Source organism: Pleurodeles waltl, chromosome 11 (genome assembly GCF_031143425.1).
Source record: "Pleurodeles waltl isolate 20211129_DDA chromosome 11, aPleWal1.hap1.20221129, whole genome shotgun sequence".
Classification (NCBI taxonomy): Eukaryota; Metazoa; Chordata; class Amphibia; order Caudata; family Salamandridae; genus Pleurodeles; species Pleurodeles waltl.
In genome coordinates this window covers 16,770,788-16,790,378 of record NC_090450.1, presented here as the reverse complement: position 1 = coordinate 16,790,378, position 19,591 = coordinate 16,770,788, and the positions used below count along the sequence as shown (strand labels likewise).

The 19,591-nt window shown below is 41.3% G+C and overlaps 1 protein-coding gene across 1 annotated transcript in view; it reads right to left on the bottom strand.

Annotated features, from left to right (window-relative positions):
• Nucleotides 1–19,591, bottom strand: part of LOC138265048 (mucin-4-like) — a 223,263-nt gene that overhangs the window by 60,429 nt on the left and 143,243 nt on the right. Inside the window, exons 28-36 of the mRNA XM_069212596.1 lie at nt 19,021–19,137; nt 15,953–16,069; nt 15,597–15,713; nt 14,049–14,165; nt 13,464–13,580; nt 3,770–3,886; nt 3,199–3,315; nt 2,086–2,202; nt 955–1,071 (exon numbers count right to left, since the gene is read on the bottom strand). Of these exons, the coding sequence (XP_069068697.1) occupies nt 955–1,071; nt 2,086–2,202; nt 3,199–3,315; nt 3,770–3,886; nt 13,464–13,580; nt 14,049–14,165; nt 15,597–15,713; nt 15,953–16,069; nt 19,021–19,137 (1,053 nt within the window). The remainder of the gene's footprint in view (nt 1–954; nt 1,072–2,085; nt 2,203–3,198; nt 3,316–3,769; nt 3,887–13,463; nt 13,581–14,048; nt 14,166–15,596; nt 15,714–15,952; nt 16,070–19,020; nt 19,138–19,591) is intronic.

The following is a 19,591-nucleotide window of genomic DNA, read 5'->3' as shown; positions in this document are numbered from 1 at the left end:
CACTTGCCAGGTCCAAACTTTCCCTTTAACTACATGTAAGGCACCCCCAAAATAGGCCCCAGGCAGCCCCAGGGGCAGGGTGGAGTGTATTTAAAAGGTAGGACGTGTACTGGTGTGTTTTGTATGTCTGATAGTGTAATACTGCTAAATTCATTTTTCAATGAGGGAAGGGCTATCGCTGCCATAGGGTAACATGGGAATTACTTTGAAATAGCTTTTAAATGAAGTTTCCTATAGGGAACAGATAGAGATCTGGAGTTTGGGGTCTCTGAATTTAAAAATATATCTTTTGGTGATGTTATTTTTTGAATTGTAAGTTTGAAAATGCCACTTTTAGAACGTGGGTATTTTCTTGCTTAATCCTTCTGTGCCTCTGCCTGTTTGCAGAATACATGTCTGTGTCAGGATGACAGATGGGCTGTTTGTTTATTCACTCTAGACAGTCACACAAAGGGAGATGAAGTGTGTCCTGCATGTCCAGATGGCCCATCACCAGGCTGATAGGTCTTCCTGAGCTAGAGTGGTGGAGGAGCTGACACTTGCACCTGAATAGGGCTGTGCCTGTACTCACACAAAGCAGTCCTCACCCTTGTGTGTTATATGATTATGACATGGGAGTGAACACTTACTTGGTCCCTAAATCTCCAGTGGCCCTTTTTGTGGGTTTATTAATGTCAGATTACTACTGCCATTGTCAAGGTGCACTCAACATGGCTCTTCTACCTGTATGAAGCTGTTTTGAAGTGAGTCCACTGAGATTTCAAGTACATTTTTCTGGTCAAGGATGTATTGCCACAAAAAGAAGAAGAGGACTGTTTATCCTGTTAGACTTTGCAGTGAGGCAGTGGGACCAAAGGGACAGGGCAGTACCCAGTGGACATTTTATACATCTGCATAGCTTCATATTGTGGAGAAAAATGGCAAACACAGCGCTGAAAGCCCACACTGAGTTACCTAGGTATCCAGGGTTACACGTGCACAAGTAACTTCCAATGGTGTTACTGCAGGTTGCATTTATGTGGCATGGGCTGTTCAGACACTCATCTATATCACTGCAAAATGTTCCATTACCTAAAGTGGATAAAAAATAGCATTTAAAGGATTGTATTTATCCCACAGGTTTATGAAAAAAGGAAATCATTGCTGCACAACTGTTCATTATGATATAAATCATACATTAATTAATGTTATTGTTTCATACCACCATGAGGGCAACATTTAATTCTCACCGATAGCAAACAAAAGTTGTTTAAATGTCTATAGGATTAGGGTGCCACAGCATAATGATTTTAATATATATTGAACAAAAAGAAATATGGTTCAGGGAGCTGGAGTAACACATATGTCTAGAACAGGTCAAAGACTTTGTACAGTCAAGCATCTGGTTATATTAAGTAACAGAAGCATTTTCCCACTCCGGGCCACAGTGCAACCTCAACTGGGTGAGCCAAGGACAAAATTAGGTAGTTCATCCTAGAACAGTCAATGCACTTTTCAGAGTGCAAACATGATCCTGAATGGTGCTTCAGCGGAAGATGGGCTGTCTGTTTAAAGCTGCAGGTCTGCCTTTTACCTGCAAACAGAAACCCATTTTCTGTTGTATCAATATTTCCTCCACAAGCATGTGCTGCGTGTGACTACATCTACCTGCTGGAGTTTCTAGGGTTCTCTATGAGACCGTTCTCAACTTTGAAGGGACATCGTTGGGGTGCGCTGACTGTGCATCACCTCTACACTACGCACAATCCGTGTGACCCCACAACATATTCCTTGCAAGTTGACCTACATCTGTAATACAATGCAAGTGCAAGGTAAAGAGATCCCCAATTTGCATGGGGCAATAGGGCCACTGAGGGGACAACCCCTTGTGATTGCACTGGTGCGTATTGGCTGCACGATCCATTGTACAGAACGGGCTGTGGAACCATGTGCGGCTCCTTCTATAGTACCAAAGAGATCAAACATCTAGTGCACGGGTTTGTTTTGCCCCGGGCAGTTTTGATAATGCAGCCATGGTAAAGAGCCACATTCATGCACACAAGACAAAATATAAATAAGGAAAGAGAAGGGCCACTGTGAAGTTACCTTCATATCCTTGGTTACAGGAGCACGTGTGACTTCCCAAGGTGTTATTGCATGTTGCATTTATGTGGCATGCAAGTTTCATGCATTCTATTATGTCACTGCAAGAAGTCCCATCACCTAAGAAGGAACAACAAAGAATTGAAAGAAAGGTATGCCTGACAATCACTGTATATAACCTGTTACTAAAGTGTGACATTACATATAGGTTAGAAATGGAGGGGCATATTTCTGAGAGGCTTGCGGCCCGGTGCGTCAATTTTTGTGCTGCCTTGGCGACGCAAACTTCGCAACCATATATTTGAGGCAACGCAAAGCCACTTTGCAAGGCTCTGAATGGCCTCGCAGATGTGGAGTAGGGCAAGGCAGTGCAAGTCGCTGCGTTGCCTTACTCTGTGCCAGGAAAGGCATTTCATGAGCGTTGCAATGAGGTTGCCTATGCAATGTCTTCGAATTTTGACACATCTTCATATTTACTACAGCCTGTAAACCTGGGATTCACCAAACCTTACACCTCCCGGGGTGAGGCGTAACAAAGAGAAATATTTGTATTTCTCCTCGTTTTTTCCTCTTCCTACGTGTCCTGAGTTCTGCAGCGCATGTAGGAAGAGGAAAACGTCTCTCTGGATTGATTTTGTGTATGAAGGTGCCCCTTCCTGCACAAAAACAATCCTGCTGACAATACAGGCACCCTTGTACCATTGTGCAAGGGTGCCTGCATTGGCACTAGGCTGCCAAAAATGGTGGCAGCACAGGGGGAAAGGAAAGGAATGCAGTGCATTGCATAAATACGGTGCATTCCTGCCACTTCACTTTGGCGTAGGACAGCGCTGCAAGGTGAATTGCTGCACAACCCTACACTAAATACCCATAAGTATGCTCAGTAGTTACACTGGTATCCAGCGACACAAGCACACTAGTAACTTTCACTGTTAGTGCAGGTTGCATTTATATGACATGGGCTGTTCACATACCCATTTATAAAATTTCAAAAGGCCCCATTACCTCAGGCAGCCCAACAAAGTGTTCAAAAGAGTGGATTCATGTTAGTCTCCCTATTATATCTGAGTGTGACACTACTTACAGAATATTTAAGTAGGCCCACAATTGAGTTACCTTGGTATCCAGGGTTACAGGCGCACGAGTAACTTCCAATGGTGTTACTGCAGGTTGCGTTTATATGGCATGGGCTGGTCAGACACTCATTTATGTCACTGCACGATGTCCCATTACCTAAAGAGGACCATGAAAGCAGTTGGAGCATTGTACTCATGCCAGTCATGTATGTATCGGGTGCCCTGACTATGGCGTGGTAAACAAGATGTGAAATGTAAGATAGGTGGCAGCATTTTGTAGGTTTATACTAACTGAAATGTCCTAGCTGTCCAAAAGCTGTTTGCAATACAATATAAAGTAATTAATGTCTTTCTACCAACACCATGTGGACAGTAATTAATATCCAACTAAGGCAAACAGCAGATGTTAAATGTCCATAAATGTTTATAATAATAATCTGCCACATTTAATGCAAAAAGTATTGAACCAAGAGAAATATGCTTTCGGGGAGCTGGAGTAACATTAGGAGCTGGCCACTGGTGAGGCCTAGTACACCTGGTAAAGAAGGACTCATGTTTGCATACAGAACAGCATGTAAGTAAAAAGACAAGGGGAGGTTCTTTGATGGTACCTTGGTATCCATGGTTACAGGTGCAGGTGTAACTTCCAACAGTATTAGTGCAGGTCGCATTCATATGGCACGGGTTGTTCACACACTCATTTTTGTCACCGCAAGAAGTCCCATTACCTAAAGAAGACAACAAGAAAGTATTGAATGCTGTTTCTTCTACTCAGTCACAGTAGGAAGCCTGTGCACCAAGTATGAGGTGACATCATTTGCACATCCTTAATCTAATTTCACTTGTGGATGAGCCGAAAACTTTAGTATACCTGAATACTGACCACCACAATTTTCTTTACCTTGCACCCTGTCATCTGGCTGAGGGGTGTCTGGCCCTCAATAGTCTTGTCATAGTTTAGATAATCTAATTTTCTGTTTAAAATAAATATATCCTTAATTTCCTAATAGGTGTCCTGGAGTTGTCTGGCCTTTTTAACTGTATATGTTTGGTCATCATTTCTATTATGTTGATTCAACAGTCTTTCTTTGTTGCCCACTTTCACTGTGCCTGACTTCTACCTGAACTGGGGCGCACCAGAGCTCACGTCTTATGTTCCTTGCGGCTGCTGCCTTCACTGGGTCTATAAAGTGGTAACTGCAACACAGATGTGCACATCTAGTACACCTAAAACAGGTGGATATGTACCTCTGCAAGTCTGAGGGGCTAACGGGTAGAAACTGAGCCTTCCATCTCATATAATGCAGTGATGTGGATGACAAAGATACATGATTTGTTTTCCTCAAATTATGCTCTCAAAGAAAGAGGTAAGCAACTTCTTTGGAGAGAAACAAATCTATGGCCACCCCTTTTCACTCTGCAAAGGAAATTCAAGTTTTCCTAACAGTAGCACCAAAACACATAATAATAAGACCAAAATCCACAACACACTCAAATAAGTCCTATGTGACCCTCACTCTGTAGTTCAAAGTAGAGCCATAAATATTTATTTAGTAACTGAATACAATTTTGAATGTTTTCTTTTTACAGAAACATGGCTTGCACATGACTGCAATCTATTTTAGAAGGCTTAGGGCCACATGTACAAATATCAGGTTTTGCGACTCACAAATTGCGAGTCTTAGCGAGGTAGCTCGCAATTTGTGACCCCATTGGGAATGGCCGCACTCACAGGGATGGTGGCCTGCTGGGGACAGTAGAACACCATGTATGTGACTCCTTTTAAATAAAGCAGTGTTTTTTTTTAATGCAGCCCGTTTTCCTTAAAAGTTTTCTTTTCATTTTTTCAGAGCAGGCAGCTCTGAAAAAATATTTTTGCATCCATTCACAAAGGGGAAGTGTGGTTCTAAAAATTCTGGACCCATGTAATTTACTTTGCCACAGCAGTACGATTTTAGTATCAAAAGACCGATAATGACTAGTACACTAAGCATGAGCATTTTCGCTCAATTCCAGCAGCGTTTTCACCTCGAAATCGCCATTTTCGTCCTGCACTCGTGGCTCCCATTTTATACACGGCAGCCATTTTTAAAAGTTGCCCTCACATAGGCTTATAATACAGTCAGATTTGATTCCAAGGACACGTACACCTTGATTGACTTTTCTCTGACCTGGGCAAGCTGGAACCATTGCCTCAGGCCAAACCTGTTTGGTCAGTCCCTCTCCCAGTGGCCGAATCAGATAGCATCAAGGCACACCATGCCATAAAACCCTTATTATCGCTCACACACCCTGCCTAATCTTGCTCACACCTGCACCTGCTCTTTTCTTCTTCTTACTTTACGAGGGGGAGGTGCCCGTTTTTATTGGGGGTCCACACTTATCTGATGTAAAATACTAGGCCTTGCCGGGTAATTTATTATGGGTTAGATGACATGAAATATGAGGTTTCATCATGACACTGTTTTTTCCTTTGTAGTGAAAACATGTGAATGACCAACCAAAATGTCAAGAATGTTTGCCTGAAGCTTAAAAAACTGTATATAAGGAAACCTGACTTTGCATTGAAACACAGTCTCCTGAGAACATACAAACCGTGCTGTTGTACTTCTAGGACGCTTGTTACTTGGCTGCAGCCAATAAATTCGATCTTTGACTTCACCTAGAAGACTCTGAGTTTCTGTGGTCTGAATCAGGAAAGTACCCGAGGTCTTTGGGTGTACCCTGGCACCGCTGGGTTACCGGATCAGTACCGGTTCTGAAAAACCCAGTACCTCAGTTGGCGTCCAACGTGGGGCGATACCAGCGGTACCGGTCCAAGCCTGAGGTCCGTGGGGAGCTTTGTGTGAAAATTCTGGAGAAAGGCCGACACTTCATCGACCCCTGCATGTCGACGTGGTCCGAAAGTCTTTGCTGCGAGGTTCCCCGCTTCCCGACGGCTACGAAGGACTGCTGCCCTGGCTATCGCCCTGATTTGGACCCTTGATGTTTGGAAGAGCGAAACGATAAGACGAGTCTTCTGGTGACGTCATCGATATTTTCAGTTAAGTATAAGTGGAGCGTCTCCCAGTCCTTAGTTGGACACTTGGTTTGGTCCTTAAGTTGGACATTTGGTTTGGTATCCCTTCGGGATCACTTTGATTTGGAACTTGCAAGTACCAAAGCCGAAGGACTTGTGTATTCACGAGACTATCGTAAACGATAATCCTTTGAAGTTTGAAGCTAGACTAGTGAGCGAAGATGCCTGGTCTTAGCAGACTTGGAAATTTGTTTTGTCTTGGTTGTAAAAGGGACTCCCGGTTGGAGGACTCATGTCCGGTTCCTCCGATTGGAACTCCAACCTATGAACTATATGTGAAGCACGGAGTGGGCCCCATCACGTTTAATAAAGTATGGGTCCGCTATTCTTGGAAATAATTGAGAAAAGTTTTCTTTTTTTTTCTTGTAAATATGACTTACAACTAGGATCTGCAAACGGTTCTGTAAGTAAATTGCGATGGCGCTATTTATGAAAAATGGCTAAAGCGCGCTGTATTGTGTGTACTGAGTGTTTTCTGTTTATATCTGAAATGAGCTCAATGTGTGTTTGTGGGTCTTCTTGATGTTTACAGTTTGTTAAGTAAAATGTTGGTTAATTAATATTAGGTAGAAACTTAGAAAAAATCCAGAAATGAACCATGTGACGTGCTAACATAGCTATATGTTGCTCTTTAATTTATAGAATGAGCAATTGTGCACATATACAAAACTGCCGTTAAATTCTTAATAAATTAGAAAACACATTCAATAGATATAAATAGGGCCCCAAAAAAAAACCGAAATTATCTATTTTTGCAAAAAATAAATAAATACATTTACAGCATTTTTCTTAGATGCATTGTATTAGATGTTCACAGGCAAACTTTTCAGCTGCAGTATATTTGATAGGAATGTTCAATTCAGCCAGCACTTTCCCAGTTAAACATAGGTGGAATTTTGCATAACCTTCCTTTTAAATGAAAGTGGCGCAAAAATGTGACGCATTTCAAGTTAGGCTTATGCGCTTAGGCTTGTGAGTTAATGTATCCCAAATAATAGGCAAGGGATGCAGCTTGCTTTTATATGTGGAATTATCACAAAAAAATAATAATAATTGGGTTCTTATTTTTTTTTTAAAGAAAATTATTGATTATGGAAAAATTATTTAAAAAATAAGTGCCTTTCAAAATCGTTTTTTAATATTTATAAAGCTTAATACCTATACTATGACCTCCTAACATTAAAATTTAATTTAAGTTATGTTGCACCGCTAAAATGACATTTGTATGTGCAATTTTCCCTTGGCGCAGGAGCAAACAAGCTCATTTCAATAAAGTATAAGTTAATATTTTCAATGGCTGACTCATGGATTGTGTAATAGACATTCTGGTAATGCATATTATGCAAGAAAATTGTAGGATATTGATTTTTTAATGCCTAAAATATCAAAGTCGATTTTGGGCAAAAGCACTGTTTAAACTGCATTTTCTTTCATTCAGAGTACTTTTTAAAGTGTCTCAGGCTTCAGTAAATGCATACATTTAGGTTTGATATATATTTGCAGGTTGTGCCTTCTTATGATTCAATGAGTCAATGTGCCAGTACAAAGGCTTGTTTTAATATCGAGGTTGAAGGTTCTAACTTCAGCTGGGCCTACTGAGACGTTCATTCATTCGAGGTTGATGAAATATGTACCATTGCATGGGATTGCAACAAGCATTTATTCTAACAACTGGTATGTGTGTTATTAAGGTTTGTGAATTATTCACAGTAAATGTAGTTTAATAATCTGGAAATAGAGATAATTTTTTTTAGCGCCTAAAAAGGAAAACATTTTTTTTTTTTAAATAGAGTGAATTATTGCAGGTTAGAAGGAAAACAGGAAGGCCTACTGTCTTTGACAGATTCAGAGTCGCAGAAGCTAGGAGAGCTACAGAGGCTGGCTCAAGTCACGCTCCTGAGATGCTATCTTTAGTTTTCCCATAAACAATGGAGGAGGCTGTCATGTTGACACTTGTGACCTTTTAAATTAGGGCCTTGTCTCTGTGAAATGCAGAATGACCCTATGGGCCTCTAAAAGTGTGATTTCTGGTTTCTCCAGAAGAACATCAATACAATTAAAGAACTTAATTTCAAAAGGAAAATATAAAAAAAAGGGGTTTCTTCGAAAGTCCCAACATCATGTTAAATGCTCTGCAGAACTGATACATTTGTGTCTCCGCTCTAAAAAAATAAAATGATGCCTGCTAGTTGCTTTTATTTGACAGAAAACGAAGTGTTGCATTAAGTCTTAGACAGAAAATAAGATGCAGCTCTTTTTTAAAAAATTTTGAAGGCTACATGCCTTAATGAGAACGATTTGCCAATTAAGACTTATTTTTCACAGTGGAAATTGTAGGTGCCAAATTAATATGGAGTGTCAGTGTAACAATTTTTACTTTTAGAAAGGTAAAACTAAGGTGGCTTGATGTTGCGAAGTAACTGACAAGAGGGTAACAGTTAAGTAATGGAAATTTATTTTCATGTATTTGGTCCTATCATGAATTGTTCTTGCTGGTCCTGTATGTTAGAAGAAAAACAGTAAAGTTATATTTGACAGCAGATTTCCATTGCCTGGTGATCTACTGTCAAAAGGAGGGTAAGGATTTTAAACCTGACAAATTAAACAGGCCCAAATATTGGGTTTTGGGCTGCAGGTTTACAGTGCATAAAGTACATGACATGGTGTTGTGTGTCACCGCTTATTCACACATGCTATTGTTTTGTCTATGCTTTTTGTGCTTGATACACAGCAAGTATATCTGATGGCTTGACGTTTTGTGCGTTTTTATTATTTTTTATTTGTTTTTTGCCTGTTTGTTGCTGCTTTTGATACTATTACAAGCTCCCCTGTGTTGTGAGGGGATGGTCATGACGATGCCCATCGCTACGCAACAGTTGGTTGAACTTGTTCCGGTTACTAAATTCCACAGATAATGATATTTCATGCTGTGAACATAAGAAGACAACACTTCATCAGTGCATGTCTATTTGGCTATAATGGTATTGAAGGAAAATAAAAAGAGATATACAGGATCAAAGTGTGTCACCTGCAGTTAGTCACGTTACTGCCCCTTCCCTTAAAGGAACAGGCAGCCCTACATTTATGTAGCCTTGATTGGACCTAAGGATGGAATTATAGATCTGTGACTCAAGGTGGCCTAATTTCTATATTACATTAGTTAATGATGTTCTGTTTCCTAAGTAGCATATGGCTTTTGTTCCTTAAAAGAAAACCAGGTTTTCATTTTTTCCTGAAGAAGGAACTGAAACATTAGCTAGGAGTACTGTATATGGTGTAGTCGCCAACGGTAGAGTTAAAATTTGTGTAACTTTGGCCTTTGTGTATCACCCGTACTCTCGGTGTTGTGTCACATGCCTGACTATCACCCAAATAATTTTTTTTTTGTTCTTCCTATAGATTTTTTCTTTTGTTACTTCCCCTGACCAATGTCGCATCATGCTTAGTTATTGAGATTTTAGCTATGTCCTAGTCCCATTTCTCTTTTTCGAATTCCTTTCACCAGTCAGCCCTTTTATTATTATTGATGTATTGTTCAGGTTCACATTTCCAGACTGCAGTGATGTACCAGGGACCCCCATGTTATGTATAATTCCCTTTGGTATGACCAGACTGGTTTTCAAGAATTTGCCTTAGGCCTGCTTCGATGTTTTCCAGCCTGACTGTCAGGGTAGCGATAGACTGGTTAACTGACTCAATATTATAGTAAGACAAGTTTTCCATCTCAATAGGAGATATCTTATGTTTACCTTTTTGAACATGACAAATTTTTTATGTCTATTTTAATTTGGTTTTCGGTTCCCTTCTGTTCCTGTTACTTTAATTTTTGGTGGGATCAGATGTGTCCTAATAATGCAAATATCAGGACCCTGTAGTTCTTGTCTTTTTGTTTGCACATTTGACTATTAGCCTGTCTATTGCATAGTGCACCTGATGCACAGTTTTTAAAGGAAGGTTTCTACATGTCCCTGATAATCGGTATCATGTGATTTCTCTATTGAGATGTTCTAAGGTAAGGAGGAACACCTAGACTTAATCATTGAGGAAAATATGTGTTTACCCCATTAGACAATGCCACTGTGTGAGGAAATCCATTCAGATGGAATTCTCATGTAGCTAGATGGCAGAGAATAATGGAGAGAACCCAATTAAAGATGCTAGAGACCCTGTTTTGCCATTCTGCCTTTGTCTTTGTATTTTATGCCCATGGTGTATGGCTACTCCTTTGAAGATTGCAGACCACCGGCTTGCAGTCCCCTTGTTAAAAACCATGAGCTGTTTTTTTTTACTAAATTGAAGGAAACTAACAACTGTGGCACATTTCCTACGTCACTAGATTCTGCGGGTATCAAGTCATAATAACCTGCAGGACATTGATTTAAGCCTAATTCCCATCAGTGACAGCTACAGATGAAAGACGGACGTCTTGGCCCTACAGTCTCAGCACCCAGATAGTAGCAAAGCTGGACAGCGATCGCCAGCGCATGGTATCGTACTTGCTCCATCAGACGGCGTTGGACATCACAAAACCAAAGTTTCTGTGTAAAGGAGCTAAAGAGAAGGATTCCTGTTGTTGATGGCAGAGCTGTTTTGAGGTTTCATTTCTCTACCTGTCATGTGCTGGTAACCTCTGACAGTGTGCAATCCCTTGAGCCCCTTGGCCTGAGTTTTGGCCACACACCCCCTTTTCTTTGCTCCAACGGAAGAAGGGCAGTGCACCGGAGATTTCAAGTTTGGAAAAAGGCACTATATTGTGGTGCCCATGAAAGAGCAGCTTGAGCGTCCTCTGACACTAAATAATGAGTGTTGGAGTCTGAAAGTGCTGCTGAGCTTGAGCTATTTCCCAATTAATGGTGCTTGGGTCTGCACGAGATGATTTGTGCCCTTGATCAATGAAGAGCACATTGTTTGTAGTGTCTGCCACAGAGGAGAGACACTGGTGCATTGCTTTAAGACATTGAGACTTTCGAGTGAGCTGTGGGTGTTTGCCAGGAGGGCACTCCAACTAAGCAGTACTTTTCTCACGAAGAGGCCTGAATTGAGAGGCCCATGCGAAAGAAAACAACAAAAGAAAATTTGATGGACAATAGAAGCCTGCCAGAGAGGCTTTTTGAACGGACTCTGGGCATAGTTGGTTTCACAAGAGGTTTCCGTGTGATTGTATAGACTAGGTGTTAGGAGACTGATTGTTTTGCTGGCATTGTTTTAAAGTACTATTCTGTTTAGTAAAAGCAGAATAAAGTTCATTTTCTGTGGAAAGAGTACCCCCTTTTCACCTTAGAGCATTGATGAGAGTCACCACTGTTCCACCTGAACATACAAAAATTACTGAAATGCAGAGGAGCCCTAAAAATGTTACTAGATAATTTTAGGATTTGCTTTTTGGTTAGGGTTGTGAAAAATTATTATTTCATTTGTAATAGTGGTCACTACTTTCTCCCGTTGTCTATATGTTCTTAATAACGTGTTTTCTAGTGTCTTTTAAACATGACGTTGTCATTTATGGGTGGGATTGTTTTTCTCTACTCAATTGACTTCTGCACCCACTTCCCAACCTATGTCTTTTCCTACTATTGTTTCTTTGCACTCTTTTCACCCTTTTCCTGTACATGAGCAGGTTAGAAGATCAGAATTCGTAAGCAATTCTTTTGTACAGCTTCTGCATCAACACTAGTTAGTAGTGAACATCACTAATTGTTGGGTGTGTGATCTTATGCCACCTACTGCAGATAGAGGTATTCCTTATTTTGTCCTGCCATATGTGGCCTTTTGTGCTACTTCATGTTCGAGGAGACCTGTCCAGAGAGAGTTACCAAGTACTAGAATTTTGCTCCAGCAACATCTCCATGGCCTTATAAACATAGACCTGGACTCAGATTAGCATGAGAATAGGTTTATTGCCTATGTAAGGGCAAAAGGAGGGTTTGTGGTTCTAAAAATTCTGGACCCATGTAATTTACTTTGCCACAGCAGTACGATTTTAGTATCAAAAGACCGATAATGACTAGTACACTAAGCATGAGCATTTTCGCTCAATTCCAGCAGCGTTTTCACCTCGAAATCGCCATTTTCGTCCTGCACTCGTGGCTCCCATTTTATACACGGCAGCCATTTTTAAAAGTTGCCCTCACATAGGCTTATAATACAGTCAGATTTGATTCCAAGGACACGTACACCTTGATTGACTTTTCTCTGACCTGGGCAAGCTGGAACCATTGCCTCAGGCCAAACCTGTTTGGTCAGTCCCTCTCCCAGTGGCCGAATCAGATAGCATCAAGGCACACCATGCCATAAAACCCTTATTATCGCTCACACACCCTGCCTAATCTTGCTCACACCTGCACCTGCTCTTTTCTTCTTCTTACTTTACGAGGGGGAGGTGTCCGTTTTTATTGGGGGTCCACACTTATCTGATGCAAAATACTAGGCCTTGCCGGGTAATTTATTATGGGTTAGATGACATGAAATATGAGGTTTCATTATGACACTGTTTTTTCCTTTGTAGTGAAAACTTGTGAATGACCAACCAAAATGTCAAGAATGTTTGCCTGAAGCTTAAAAAACTGTATATAAGGAAACCTGACTTTGCATTGGAGAACAGTCTCCTGAGAACATACAAACCGTGCTGTTGTACTTCTAGGACGCTTGTTACTTGGCTGCAGCCAATAAATTCGATCTTTGACTTCACCTAGAAGACTCTGAGTTTCTGTGGTCTGAATCAGGAAAGTACCCGAGGTCTTTGGGTGTACCCTGGCACCGCTGGGTTACCGGATCAGTACCGGTTCTGAAAAACCCAGTACCTCAGAAGGGGTCCTGTGGGAACCCCTTCCAGTTTGCGAATGGGTTAGCACCAATTTGAAATTGGTGCTAACTGCGATTGTTTGGAGACCGCATTCACGGTCACAAAACAATCATACATTGCACTGCGACTCTCAATTAGGAAGGGAACGTCCCTTCCTAATCACAACCCGCAAACCCTTTTTCAGTTTGGTAAAGAGATTAGCGAATCTCAAAACTGGGTTTGGAATCGCAAAATGTTTTTTTCTTGTCCCGAACTGCCCGATTCTGCGAATCGGGCCATTTGCGTCGAGAAAAAAACCTTTATACATGTGGCCCGTAGTGCTAAAATACTATAGAATATTATAGGATTCGATCACCCTGACAGGAGTGGTAGATGATGCATCACTCGACTTATAGCATATTTAAGTAGACCCATGTTGAGTTACCTTCGTATCCGGGGTTACAAGTGCACAAGTAACTTCCAACTGTGTTATTGCAGGTTGCGTTTATATGGCATGGGTTGTTCAAGCACTCGTTTAGGTCACTGCACGATGTCCTGTTACCTAAAGAGGACCAAGAAAGCAGTTGGAGAATTGTATTCATGCCAGTCGCCATATGTATCGAGTGCACTGACTGTGACGTGGTATACAGGACGTGAAGTGTCGGATAGGTGATAGCATTTCATAGGTTTATGCTAACTGGAAAGTCCCAGCTGTCCAACTGCTTACAATATCAAGAAATTCATGTTTTTCCAGCAACACCATGTGGACAATGATTAATATCCACCAGAGGCAAATAGCAGTTGCTTAAATGTCTATGAATGTTTATAATACTAATGAGGTGCATTTAATTAAAAAGGTATTGAACCAAGAGGAATATGCTTTCGGGGAGCTGGAGTAACATGTATTTATACCTAGCTCATTAAGAGCTGGTCACTGGTCAGGCCTAATACATCGGGTAAAGAAGCACTCTGATGTATGCTTACAGAACAGAATGTTAGGAAAAAGGGAGGAGGGGCTTTGTGACGGTACCTTGGTATCCATGGTTACAGGTGCAGGTGTAACTTCCAACAGTATTACTGCAGGTTGCATTCATGTGGCATGGGGTGTTTGTGCATTCATTTACATCACTGCAAGAAGTCCCATCCCCTAAAGAAGACATAAAAAGAGTACAGAATGTGTTTTATTCTAATCAATCACAGTAGGAAGTCTTTGCACCAGGTGTGAGGTGACAATATTTCAACATCCACACTCTACTCTTACTGGTGGATGAGAAGAAAATGTTAGTATCCTTGAATACTGACCGCCACAAATTCTTTATGTTCCATCCATGAAATCTGGCTGAGGGGTGCCTGGCCCCCACTAATCCTGTCATAATTTAGCTAATCTTATTGTCTCTTTTTAAGTGATTATTTTCCTCGCTGTCTATGTCCTGCCAGGTCAACGCCGTCTCATTCTTGTGCTTTCACACACTCTACTTACTCCAGAAGATTTCTAAGTGGATCGCCATCGATGCGAGAAGAACACTTACCATGCACTCAACAGCAGCAAACTTGACTACGGCAACACACTCCATGTCAGAATTAACAAGAAACTCCAAACAAAACTCCAGAGAATAGAAAGCGACATCCCCGCCATAGCCACATCCCCACCCACCTGATAGACCTATACTGGCTCCCCATCAATAAAGGCATCACTTTCAAACTCCTGAGGCACTATAACAAGGCCCTACACAACTTTGGACCTGCCTACCTCAACCACGCCTCTCCTTCTACACTCCTCCAGGCAACTCTGCTCTGCTCAACTGGACCTTGCCACCACCCCTGGGATCTGAAAGAACATGGCTGGAGGAAGGGCCCTCCCTTACCTCGGCGGGCAGACCTGGAACACGCTGCTGCTTCATCTCAGACAGTTCTCCTCTCTGGCTCAGCTCAGGAAGGACCTCAAGACCTGGCTCTTCGACTGACCTGCATCCACCCTCTAGCGCCTGGAGACTCTCCAGGTGATATGCCACGCTCTACAAATATCTGATTGATTGGTTGACTGTTTCATCAGGTTGTCTGGCCTCATTTTTTAAACTGCTTATATTTGTTCCTCATTTCAATTATTTTGATTCAGCGGTCTTTCCTTGTTGCACACTTTTACTGAGCCTGACTTCTGCTGGAAGTGGGGCGTACCATAGCTCATTTCTTATTTTCCCCTTTGGAGCTGCACCACAGATGTGCACATATGGTGCACCAAAGACAAGCAGATCTGCACCAGCTCGAGCCTTGAGGTGCTGGTGGGTAGACACTATGCCTCCCAGCTGATGGAATGCAATGATTTGGGAGGTACTCTGGCTGAGGGGTGCCTTCCCCACACTAATGCTGTCATTCTCTCAGCTAACATTATCTTCACTGCTTAAATTATTATTTCCTTTGTTTGTTATATCAATTAATTTGAGTTGGTAATCATTCTTTGTTGCCCACTTTTGCTAAGCCTGACTTCCGCCTGCAGTGGGGGAAGCCAAAGCTAACTTCTTGCTTTTGTTTTGCTTCACTGGCTCCTTAGAGTATTTAAGTAGACCCTTGATTGAGTTACCTTGGTATCCACGGTCACAGGTGCAGGTGTAACTTCCAACGGTATTAGTGCAGGTTGCATTTACATGGCACGGGCTGTTAACACACTCATTTCTGTCAATGCAAGAAGTCCCATTACCTAAAGAAGACAACAAGAGAGTACTGAATGCTTTTTATCCTAATCACTCACAGTAGGAGTTCACTTATGGATGAGCACAAAATGTTAGTATCTCTGAATACAGATGATTGCAATTCTGTTTTGAAGGTTTAGTGCCAGAGTACTACAGAATATTATAGGATTCAATCACCCTGACAGGAGTGGCAGAAGATGTGTGACTTTACTTACAGAGTATCTAAGTAGATTATTAGTTGAGTTACCTTCATATCCAGGGTTACAGGTGCATGAGTAACTTCCAATGGTGTTCATGCAGGTTGCATTTATGTGGCATGGGTTGTTCAGACACTCATTTAGGTCACTGCACAATGTCCCGTTACCTAAAAGGACCAAGAAAGAAGTTGGAGCATTGTATTCATGCCAGTCGCCATTTGTATCAGGTGCACTGACTGTGACGTGGTATACCGGATGTGAAGAGTCAGATAGGTGCCAACATTGCATTGGTTTATGCTAACTGGAAAGTCCTAGCTGTCCAACTGTTCTTTGCAATCCACTATAAAGTAATGAGGGGCATATTTATTAAAGAGGTACATCACCCTTGCGTCAAGCAATGGGGTGCAAGAGTGACTCAACTCCTAACTTAGATTTATCATGCCATGCAAGGCTAACTTGCGGGCTGCGTTAGGTTACTCTGCCCTGGGATGGTGTTCCATGGGGCATATTTATTTAGCTTTCAGTCAGTGCAGGAAGCCGCCTTGATCCACTGTGGGAAAGGAAAAGGGCAGGAATGCTCTGTATTTAACATAATACAACCCATTCCTGTCCTTTCCATGTGCTAGCACACTTTTAGCTGCCTAATACCAATGCAGGCCATGGTGCCACATGGTGAAATCAGAAAAAAAAAAAATCAGAAGACAAAAACTGCAATCACTGCAGGTCTAACACGGGCATCTAGAATTTGTTGGTGTTCACCCCAGTGGTGAAATCTCACAAAACATCTTGTCACATTATCTGTGCCTTAAAGACCGAGGTGTAAGGTCAGGGTATGTCTTGTGACAAATTGCTGCTCATTCCCATTACTTGGGGATTGGAGTTTACTTTTCTGTCTCTCATTGCAAAGTGAGAGGAGTTTCCAAAGTGAACTATGTGACAATCTTGCTGAGGTACAGGGAGTGTGAAGGGAAAGGCTGTAGGATGTGATTTGTTATGTTAATTCATGTCATGTTATGTTATGTGGATTTGTAGAATGCGGCTAACCAGTGAGGGTATCCAGGTGCTGATGTCATTTTTTGAAACACACAACAAAATATAAGTACCTGTATATGCACTGTGTACATATTTCATAAAATACCACTAGTTAGGAAAGCAAAAATTAAGCACATCCTTTTTGTAATTCTGAAATGTGTTGGAAATAGAGAATGTGTTCTCGTTACATGATCATACGCAATCATCCTACTTTTGCATGACTTTCACATATAAATTGAGAAATATAAGTGTAGCCTTACAGCCATACTGCCGCCTTTCAATCTTGGTACCGAGGTTCAAGACCTGGCATTGTCTCTAGTCAAATCACGTAATCTCTTGTGCTTAACATAAGATGAACCTGACCTTTTGTAATGTGGTGCTCGTGAAAAAGTACTTCAAAGCTCCTGGTCAGTTTTTTATGCTATGTATAACTGCTATTTATGTATAAAGTCCAAATGCACCACTGGGGCTCAAGTTAACAGAACATCGATGTGAGGCCTAACTCCATACCCTACTGCAGAAATGAGTTTTCAGAGTTGCTAAAATCCATGGTATCAATACCAAGATGTTTATGAAACCTTGTGAATTACCACAGGCCAGATCCCCTCTCTGAAAGGAGTTCAAGTTCCAGTGCAGTTCACCATCTGCCACTTTTATGGACAACCAAGATCTTGGCTACACTCTGATAAAGATATTTAGAAGAATGTGGTCAAGTATGTAAAATTAACAAAGAATTGCTGTTACAGAGAAATACAAAGAAAAGTGCAAAGAGTATGTTGTGTTGGTTGCCACAGCATTTTGGAAGCATATCTACTATTATGTTAACAAATCACCCCATCTCATGTCCGTTCAAGCTCAGTGAGTCGCTAGGTGAGGGCCGTGATTCTAAAAAGTTTGTGAGGCAATTCTCTAAACAAATCCCCGTGCAAGAATTGGTGGATGCTCAATCCGCCTTTTCTCACAGAAAACGTGAGCAACATCACGTAAGATATTGTACTACTTTACGTACATTTGGTAGATTTCCTCAATCTTTTAAATCCCCAATCTTTAAAACTGATATTATAACACCTCTACTGACCAAGCTGAACTCCATCAGAAAGATCTTTTCAATTTTTAGCCAATATCTTTTTACATTACCTCGCTAAGCTCATAGAAAAGGGAGTTACTACTTAGCTTCAATCATTTGTTGAAAAAATATTCTTTTAGATATTATGCAGGCAGCATTTAGGACCGAACTCGGTGATGAACCAGTGATCACCTTAGTTACTGATGATCTGAGGATGATACCTGACAATGGAGCTTCAGTAGCAATCATACACCCAAAACTCTCCTCTGCTTTTGACACCACTGACCAAAGGCTAGTAATCCAAGGATTAGGAGGGCTAGCCATAGAATATACAGCAATCCATTGGAAAAAATAGGATACAATTAGTTCAGTTAAAAGCGCTCTGCATCGCACCAGAAGCCCTATGTTAGGAAGTCCTACAAACGTCAGCACTGTCCTCTCTGCTTTTTATGTTAAAGACTTAGTGGCACTTTAACAGAATTCAACATGATCACTTATCTTTATGCAAAGGACATCAAAATAATATTTAACTTAATAATTATCCTAGAAGCCCAGTATTGGGCCTAACACCCACATTGGATGCTTTCTGTACTTGGATGAAACAAACCTACCTCGAATTAACCCTTTAAATTCAGAAAGTCTAACATTTTGTATTAAAATGAACAACTTCACTCTGGTCCTTATGTTAACTAAAGTCCAAGTTCTGTCTATATGTTTAGGGACCTGTTCTAATTCTTAACCTGAATAAAATTGAGAAAAGTTAATTGCCAGAAATAATTGCAGTATTGTCTGCATCAGAATGTAACCCTCAGGCAAATCTTTTCTTTCTTTTTCTTCAGCCACAGAATAACTTTGGCACAATAAGAGGAGTAGGGGATGGTATGTCTTAACCCACATTGCAATGAGAAGATGGGACTAAAGGGATGAGGAAAAACAAATTGGACCTCTAAAACAGGTATTCAACTTTACAGAGTAAGGATAAATGGGAAAGGCAGTGCTCATGTACAGCGTTGGCATTACCTTGGAATCCAGGGTTACAGGTGCAGAAGTAACTTCCAGCGGTGTTAGTGCAGGTCGCATTTATGTGGCACGGGCTGTTCAAGCACTCATTTATGTCGCTGCAAGATGTTCCGTTACCTAGAGAGGACCATTAAAGAATTCAGATCATTATATTTATGTTAACCCACGTGCATCCAATTAACGAAGTGAGACGTCACATACAGGTTAGAAAAGGAGGTCTGCCATGAGATGTCTTGAACTCCAGCGTTACAGGCGCATGCATAACATCCAACAGTGTTAGTGCAGGTGGCATTTATGTGGCATGGGCTGTTCTTGCACTGATTTACATCATTGCAGTGCTCCTGGTTACCTAGAAAAGAGCAAGGGCACCTTTATGAGAGGCTTGCACCACCGTTGCATCACTCTTAGTGACACAAAGATGGAGAAAACCTTTCAACCACAGCTAAGAGGCCACTCAAAGCCACTTTGGGTGGCTTTGCATGGCCTCATAGATAGAATAAGGCAAGGCAGCACATATCGCTGCGTTGCTCTCAGTCACGACTCGCAGGTGTAACTGGGGGTAGGGCAGGGC